Genomic DNA, 9787 nt, shown 5'->3' on the forward strand with positions numbered 1-9787 from the left:
GTCGTGTATTGATGTTGTAACCCGCTGTCAGTGAGTCTAATCTGTTATGCCTCGTCAAGTCTGTTATGCCTCGTCAAGTCTGTTCATGCCTAGTCAAGTCAAGTCAAGTCAAGTCAAGTCTGTGTATCTAGTCTTCGTCTGTTTGGGTTATGTTTGGATCACCTGTAAATAAACTGCACTTGGGTTCTCACTTACGCTCGCCTTCAGTGGATGATTCGTTACACAAACAGACCTGATTCAACTCATCAGCACATTAATAGAGACTACAAGACCTGAAATGGGTGTGTCAGATGAAGGAGACATGCAAAATGTGCAATGTTGGGGGTACTCCAGGAATGTGGTTGGGAGCCACTGCTCTAACGTAGGTCTAACAATTCAAAAAAGCGCAATATACAACTAAAATAACTCCAGTTTTTACACATGACAACAAATGCCATTTGAAATATATGTAAACTGATTTTGTCTTGATTACAATTTGCAAAACTTTTTTGTAAATGTACACTGAACAAAAATATAAACGCAACACTTTTGTTTTTGCCCCCATTTTTCATGAGAAAAAGTCTTAGATCTTTGAGTTCAGCTCATGAAAAATGGGGGCAAAAACAAAAGTGTTGCGTTTATAATTTTGTTCAGTGTATTATTGTAGGAAAAATCAAAAGAGAAAGCAGTGTTAGCATTAATACCCTTTTGAAGTGGAAATTTAATGCTGCGTCATTGTTGACGCTATGGGAATTCCTCCATTCTCTCTCAGAGTAAAGAATGCTTGGTCAGCTCTGGAGTAAGCTGGCTGTGCTCACTGTGACGTGTTCAAAGTGAGGAAGCTACACTCCCGCCTGGCTCTTTTTAAGAGGGATGGGAGCCAGGCGACTGCAGCCCGCGGTTTGGGTCCCGCTGCTGCCGAGGCGGCTCGCTGACTCTGATTGTGGGGCTTGCAGGTAGAGCTTGCCAAGGAGCTTGAGATGGGCCTAGCCCTTTTTCCAGTCTTGCTTGTTAGCTTATTAGCTCTACTGAGCATGCTGTTGGCACGCCATAACTTTGAGAATCTAGATGTGATGGGTTGAGGTGGATGTACAGAGCAAACCATCCTCCTCCTCCTCAGGGGTTGGCTGAGCATGGGTGCATAAGCATACCCCAGGTGGAAGAAGCGCTTGCAAATCCCCTCTCCCCTGGTGTGGCATCCTCATGGAAGGATAACATCTAAGCTTGTGGGCTTATGTTGCGGTGGGCCAGCCTTGTTGGGCTTTGCACACCATGGGTGTGCTCCCAGCCTACCAAGCTGACCTGTTGAGGGACCACGACCGAGGTGAGAGACTGTCCCAGAGGCCACACCACAGATTTTGCCCTCCATGCCATCAAGCAGGCGGTCTGCGCCATCGGCCACTCACTTGCTGCCATGGTTGCCACGGAGCAGCATTTGTGGCTTAACCTGTCTGTGCTAAAGGAGAAGAACAGAGCCTTTCTCCTGGACTCCCCGATTTTGCATTCAGGACTGTTTGTTCCTGCCTCAGAGGAGTTGGGTTAGAAACGACCTTAGGGATGTAATCATGGATAAGCAACAGCATAAGCCAAAGCCCTGAAGCCCCACTTATTTTTCCATTCCCCAACCCTCCCCTTCTCCCCTCACACCTCCGTTAGAGTAGGGGTGTTGGGTTACAATAGGTTGTTATATTGGAAGTATATATATTTATATATGTTTATTTAAAAAGAGGGGAGAGAGAGATATTTGTTTCTTCTTCTGAGATGTGAAGCACTCTCCCCCAAAGAAGATCTGAATATTTTTGGACTTCTAGGGTGGTTAGATTCAGATAGAGATAACTGGTCCTCTCTGACTAGGGGGAAACATTTGAAACAATTAGCCTAAACATATTAGAACTGGGCAGATAAACCAGATACACTTAGGGGGTAGTTGAGAGAGGTTCTGCAGTGCCCTGGTTCTTCAGTGTACCCTCTGGTGTACTCCATAGGTAGTAGTCTATTGGATGTTTGGCAGCTCATGTCCCCTAGGAGACCTGTTTATCAGGTAAAGCATTTCCCCTGGGGCCTGTGGTGAAGGTCTTTTAATAAGAGGGCCCCTTTCTTTTTGGGCCCCCTCTGGTCAAGATAGTAAGTATTTACACACTTATTGGTTTAACAAAAGCACCTTTGTTAGGGAGAGTGGACGGATGAGACAGTGATGTTTTCTCCTGTGGCCTCTTCTACTTAAATTCATACTCCCCTCGGCTGGCTTGCCTGTTAAAGCGGCCACTCTCTGTGCTTAGTGGAAGTTAGTTGCTCTCATTTTTTTGTGTGGTGAACTGAGAGCGCAGGGTGCTGGCAGTCACCCCATTCTTGTTGACCCCGAGTGTACCTTCACTGTCACTCTCTGGGAGACTTCAGTGTAGAGCAGACAGTTGAGAGAGTGCTGCTCTCACCTGAGGCCTCTTCTAGGCCCTAGGAACAGAATGCTTAATTTAGGCTCCCCTTGGTTGGACTGCCCAGCAATGCTTAGGCTGACAATTGTACATGGACGGTATGGAGCTGTGGACCCGCAACTCTGGCTCCCTAAGCACATGATCATTGGTGCACTGTCTACAGCCTGGCTCGCTTGGTGGCACAACACAGTGAGCAGGGATCGTTTAGTATGGCACAATGGGTATTAACGTTTCCATAGCATGAACAATGATGCAGCAGTTCTTCTTTGAAAGGGAATTTCAGGCTTAGTGATAGTGGCACCTGGTGGCTGAGGTTGGTGCTGCATGCTAATTGTTAGCTAGCTATTTTTTTTACCCTATCTTGCCTCTTGAGGGAAAAAAATAAGAGAGAGAGAGAGAGAAGTTTCTGGAGAGTGAGTTTCTGCAAAGTTTTTGGAGACTTGAGGGTTGTGTTCTTGTCTATAAAATCCATGAAACAGTAAGCCAGTCCATTTAACTTTAGAATGCTCACAACAATCTGGGAGGAATTACACCACCAAAGTATAGATTCATCAGAATGCATGAAGTCTGTGTATGAGCCTCACCATTGTGCCAGTTTCTCCGCTCCATCTCCAGTGTCTGGATTTTGTTCTCCAAAATATTGTTCTTCTCCTTCTCTTTCTCATATTTCCTTTGCCACTCATTAGACGTCATCTTGTGGTTAATAGAGGCTGTATTTTTTATTCTCTTTGCACTGCAGCACACACAGACAGGTCTCAGTCTCTTTTGACAACATGTTTCTATTTAGAGTTTCATGACCTAGGGTGCGTTTCCCAAAAGCAACTATGGTCACAAGTTCCGACGTTTAGCAATAGAGTTCAGTGGAACTAATGACCATAGTTAGGTAACAATGGTTATGGGAAATACACCCCTGAACGATCAAACTTATTAGTATGAGCACGTAAAAGACAACAGTGATTTGATGAAAGAAATCTGCTGTTAAACAGTTATAACCAGTTACAAAGATCTGAAGGAAGTAGCTGTTCTATTCCACATGTTTAGAAAAAAATATGTCGAAAAATTGTGTTGTCAGTGTTGTGAAACCAGGGACAAACAATGAAACAAACAAGTATAAACAGTATATTTGAAAAAATTAAAAAAAAGCCTCCTTCACAGTAATTTCTGAATGTTAACAGCATTTTGGAGGTGATGTGTCCAAGGTAGCAACACAGATAAAAGATGACATTGCAATACTGAAATTAAATCCATTTCATGAATATGAAAGTGGTTAATTACTTTATTATATATTTTTTACATATTAAATTGCAATCAGTTTTTCTTACATTCTGCGTTTAACACATTACATACTGCTTCTCAAGCATAGCTGACTGAAAACAAGCCATGTGCTGAGTAGCATGGCAACATCAAAGTGGCTCTGAGGCAGTATTTTGTTACGTGATACGTGAGTATCGCGATATTTTGTTTGGCAATACTGTATCGATATTATTAAAATAATACAAAAATCATACAAGATTCATGGCAGTTGTTTTGTTTTGAGTTCATATCCCGACCATTAGATAGCAGTCTTCATCTCTGAACTTAAACAGTGACAGGAAATACTAGCATTAGGGCACGCCTGTCACGAATCCGGTCCGTGGCCTTCCGGCCGATTGCCACTAGAGGTCATTCTACCATTACATTGACTCTCACACTACACAGACTGTTACATGTCACCCCGGACTACAGTTCCCATCATCCATTGCACTTACACAGCTGAATTCACTGATCACACAGCCGTCACTAATCACCCATACCTGTTTGCTGTTGTTCGACCCTGCCTGTGTTTGACCACTTCTCTTGTAAATAAAAGCTTGCACATGGATCCGTACGCCTCTCATCAGCCCCGTTACAACGCCACTATCATTAGTGTTAATATAGTTCGCTGCCAGTAATGGAGAATGAAAAGATTGTTCCAGTTTCGTTGTACAAAGCTGAAGTGTTGCGTCATTTGGGCTTTTGTGGTAACGTCCGCCCCGGGAGCGCGGCGCGGGTGGCACCATTCCGGTTCGCGAACAAATCGTTCTATTTAACTGGATCTTCTTAGTGAACCGATCGAACCAGTTCACGAAATCGAACTGAATCGTTTGAAACGGTTCGCGTCTCCAGTACGCACCAATCCACAAGTTACTTAAGTTATTCGGTTTATAAACGTGCCTGACTCTCCCTCTGACGCGAAATAAACCAATATCCCGAGTTATTCAGTTACTCCTAACAGGACATTGACTGAACTGCTGTGAAAAGAGAGCCAATGATGGGATGTGCACGAGCAGAGAAGCTGGACTGAGCATGAGTGCAGCGAACGTACACGCCGACTGCTTGCGGTTCTCGTTCTCAAGTCAAGAACCGGTTGCATCGGTTTTCGGATCAGCGGTTCACTCGACCGAGAACCGGTTTCTTTCAGACATGTCCGATTTGAGAACCGATGAGCTGATGATACTGCGCATGCGTGTAATTTTTTAAAGAATACAAAAAAAGCATGTTATTCAAGTATTTTGCTGAACATCAGAAAGTGTGATGATACAAATCATATTGAAAATTATGATTATGAATTACTGTCACTGTATGAGGATGTGTTTGGCTCGACTGCATTACAGTTTTTGAAACAACTGATGGAGCAAATTAAAGCATTACTCAATTATTTTTAAAAGATGAATGTAAGTGTGTTAAGGACCTTAATAAGATTAATGAAATACCTGTACAGTAATTATAGATGATGACACATTCACAAATTGTGTGTGTTAAATAGAACCGATGATGAGCACGAGTAGAGCAGCTGATATACTGAACGCGCATGCAGTGTGCCGGTTAGAGCGGTTCTCGTTCTCGAGTCAAGAACCGGTTGCATCGGTTTTCAGATCACCGGTTCACTCGACTGAGAACCGGTTTCTTTCGGACACGTCCAATTTGAGAACCGATGAGCTGATGATACTGCGCATGCGTGTAATTTCAAGAGGACGAAAAGCATGTTATTCAAGTATTTTGCTGAACATCAGAAAGCGTGACAGTATAAAACATATTGAAACTTATGTTTATGTTTGTTCAGTTGATGATTCTGTTAGGTTATAGGCTGAAGGGGTTTTTATGATCTCGGTTGGACCATAATAATTAAGACTCTGTTTAATAGGAACAAGGGATGATTTATGAAATATTTGTACTACTGTAGTTATAGTTAATGATGACACATTCACAAATTGAGTTTGTATTAAATAGAACCGATGATGAGCACGAGCAGAGCAGCTGATATACTTAACGTGCCTGCAGTGTGCCCGTTAGAGCGGTTCTCGTTCTCGAGTCAAAAACCGGTTGCAACGGTTTTCGGATCACCAGTACACTGAAACGAGAACTGTTCCTTTCGGACACGTCCGATTTGAGAACCGATGAGCGGATGATACAGCGCATGCGTGATTCAGCGTGAAGCTGCTGAACATGACATTTTTCCTCCAGTAAAAACAATAAATATCATACCAGGGCCGTATGTTAACTTTTTTTGCATATAGCACTGGTGCTACAGACACTGAATGTTTTTACATTAATGTTCTGTACAGGGCACACTGGTGCTGCAGACTGTACAGGGCACACTGGTGCTGCAGATACATTAATGTTCTGTACAGGGCACACTGGTGCTACAGACACTGAATGTTTTTACATTAATGTTCTGTACAGGGCACACTGGTGCTACAGACACTGAATGTTTTTACATTCATGTTCTGTACAGGGCACACTGGTGCTGCAGACACTGGATGTTTTTAAAATAATGTTCTGTACAGGGCACACTGGAGCTACAGACACTGAATGTTTTTACATTAATATTCTGTACAGGGCACACAAAATCCAAATCTTATGGTTTTCAGACAAACATTTTCTTTATTTGGAAAAAAGACACCAGGTTTGCTGTACTTGTAGGGCCACACAATTTGGCCAAAAATGTTGTTTTTATATATCAATAAAACTAATAATGATTATGGTTATAATTTCTAAATAAAAACATTAAACAAAATAAGGAAAATTACTTTTGTAATAACACTATTTCACTATAATATAGAAAACTGAGTATTTAAGAATAAATATAATAATAAATATAGCTGCAAGAAAAATAAAAAAAATGTACACTTCTTTACCCTGGAGAAAAACTTAAGGATTTGCAAATGTTTACCTCAAAGTTCGTAATTATTTTTGCTATTTTTTACTCAAATTAGGGTTTTGTGAGCAATAATGAGTACTCAATTAATGTAATTTCTTTTTCATTCATACTCAACGCCAGAGGGCGCCCTCGTGCAGAAACTCCACAAGTGAGACTCACTGATGACGTTCCAGGAAATTCAGCTTTCACTGTAGATGTAGCCTAGTAGCTGAATAACATGCAGATAGACGTTTTACTAGACGTTTTACTGATTAAACATGAAGAAAATAACCAATGACTGTGACAATATATGGTTTTATCTGTGCTCTTCAAGCCATCTTGGGTATTTTTATAAGAATAAAGTTTAAAATGCAATGCTAATTGATATAGCCTTTATCACTGTATAGAATAATATAAAGTGGCATGATTTCTGCCTCATTCTGTTTAATGAAACCATGTCAGATTTCAATAAGTTATTTCAAAGACTCGACTGATGTTGTGAATTTGGACTAAAACATATCATTATACTTTGTTGGACAACATGTTTGTAATATTTCCTTGTGTTTTCATGGTAACCAATTAGCAAGATAGGCTAACATACAAAGCCAGTTAGCCTTACTTAACAATCAAATTAATTCTGCATATTAATGTATTGTATTACCATTGGACGGTGGAGAGGTACTCATGTTTATGTAATGATCTGTTTAAATGAAGATATCTCCAAATACATTCTCACTAGTTCTTTATGAGGTTGAAGATATCTCCAAATGAACAAGGAGAAGTAGTTATTTTGTTTTTGATATCATCTTTTAATTTCTGACTAGTAATTATTGCAATAGTGACTAGTATCTATTTAAATATTACTAGTAAGCATTCATTAGATACTAGTACCTATTTAATAGATACTAGTAGTTATTCATTAGGTACTAGTACTTATTTATTAGACACTAGTGTCTTTTGTAATAACTACTAGTAACAATTCTTATCTTACTAGTCAGATCTGCTTTTTTACTCGTCTTATGTTATGACTAGACAACTGTGCTAAACACTGAGACAAGAAATAAATACACTTACAAGCTGCTTTTAACTTCTGCTGATTGACTGCTTCTCACAAAGACTATTTCTTTACACTGTTTTGCTGGCGCTTGAACACACTTTCCTGTTTATCCCAACAAATGGCCAAGCAAAGCGCACGACACTGATAAGGTACGCGAATATCTCCAAATGCATTCTCACTAGTTATTTATGAGGTTGAAGATATCACCAAATGAACAGGGAGTCGTAGTTATTCTGTTTTTGACATCATCTTTTAATTTCTGACTAGTAATTATTGCACTAGTGACTAGTATCTATTTAAATCTTACTAGTTGTCACAAATCCGGTTCATGGACTTCCGTCCCTACATTTCCCAGCAGCCAATTCACTAATCACATGTTCATCTGAAACCAATCACACACACTATATAACACCCACTCAGATCCTGTTCAAACTGCCGAGTATTGTTTAAGCGTTGATGCTGTTTAACGTAGCTACTTTACGGAGCCAGTTCCCTGTCCTTGTTTTAGTTCTAGTTCTAGTTTCCATAGTCTAGTCTAAGTCTTGCCTTGCCTGTTTTATCCTGTTCTGATCTTCTGCCTGTGTATCTTGGATTAACCCTTTGCCTTGCTGTTTCGGACTGTGTTCGCACCTCGCCTGGATTATTGCTCATGTGATTTGATTACCCCTCTTGTCAAGCCCTTTTGTATTATGTTCGCCGTTAATCTACCTACGCCTGTTTATCGGATTACTCTTGTGTCTTGCCCTCAATATACCTGTTGCCATTGTCTGACCCAAGCCTGTTTTGACCACGTTCTATGAGTAAAGCTTTGCAGATGGATCCACTCGTCTCTCGTCCCTGTCGCCTCATTACACTAGTAAGCATTCATTAAATACTAGTACTTATTTTTTAGATACTGGTACTTATTCATTAGATACTAGTACCTATTAAATAGATACTTGTACTTAATAGATACTAGTACACATTTATTAGATACTAGTAGTTATTCATTAGGTACTAGTACTTATTTATTAGAAATTAGTACTCATTCATTAGATACTAGTACCTATTAAATAGATACTTGTACTTAATAGATACTAGTACACATTTATTAGATACTAGTAGTTATTCATTAGGTACTTGTACTTATTTATTAGACACTAATATCTTTTAGTAGCTTTTTAAGTATCTTTTCACTAGAAGCTTTTTTACTTGTCTTATGTTATAACTAGTCCAAATGGCTACAGTAGAGTTCAATTAAAAAATTTACTAGTAAAATAAAAAATCATACTAGTAACATTTCGTTCTAGTACTAGTCTCTAATAAATGTGTACTAGTATCTATTGAATAAGTACTAGTATATATTTAATAGGTATTATTATCTAACGAATGAGTACTCATTTCTAATAAATAAGCACTAGTACCTAATGAATAAGTACTAGTATCTAATAAACAAGAACTAGTATCTAATGGACAAGTACTAGTATCTAATTATAAGTACTAGAATCTAATTAATAAGTACTAGTGTCTATTTAATAGGTACTAGTATCTAATGAATGAGTACTAGTATCTAAAAATATGTACTAGTTAGTACCTAATGAATAACTACTAGTACATAAAAATTAAGTTCTAGTCACTAGTGGAATACATACTAGTCAAAACTGAATAGTTGATATCTCAATGACGGATCCCCATAGAAGTCAATGGCAAAAATTTAAAAATTTGTACTTGTAACAATATAATAGTTACTAGTCACTATTGAAATAAGTACTAGTATCTAATGAATAAGTACTAGTATCTAATAAATAAGTACTAGTAGCTAATAAATAAGTACTAGTATTTAATCAATAAGTACTAGTATCTAATGAATAAGTACTAGTACCTAATAAATAAGCACTAGTATCTAATGAATAAGTACTAGTACCTAATAAATAAGCACTAGTATCTAATGAATAAGTACTAGTACCTAATAAATAAGCACTAGTATCTAATGAATAAGTACTAGTACCTAATAAATAAGCACTAGTATCTAATGAATAAGTACTAGTATCTAATAAATAAGTACTAGTACATAATTATGTACTAGTGCTTATTTATTAGAAACTAGTACTCATTCATTAGATACTAGTACCTATTAAATAGATACTAGTACTTATTCAATAGATACTAGTACTTATTTCA

The 9787-nt window shown here is 38.7% G+C and overlaps 1 protein-coding gene across 1 annotated transcript in view; it reads right to left on the reverse strand.

Moving 5' to 3' along the window:
- Positions 1-9787, reverse strand: part of LOC107728515 (kinesin heavy chain-like) — a 39216-nt gene that overhangs the window by 2756 nt on the left and 26673 nt on the right. Inside the window, exons 11-12 of the mRNA XM_016538718.1 lie at positions 2996-3144; positions 1273-1499 (exon numbers count right to left, since the gene is read on the reverse strand). Coding sequence (XP_016394204.1) covers positions 1273-1499; positions 2996-3144 — 376 coding nt within the window. The remainder of the gene's footprint in view (positions 1-1272; positions 1500-2995; positions 3145-9787) is intronic.

Source organism: Sinocyclocheilus rhinocerous, unplaced genomic scaffold (assembly GCF_001515625.1).
Source record: "Sinocyclocheilus rhinocerous isolate Xijiao unplaced genomic scaffold, SAMN03320098_v1.1 scaffold3047, whole genome shotgun sequence".
Taxonomy (NCBI): Eukaryota; Metazoa; Chordata; class Actinopteri; order Cypriniformes; family Cyprinidae; genus Sinocyclocheilus; species Sinocyclocheilus rhinocerous.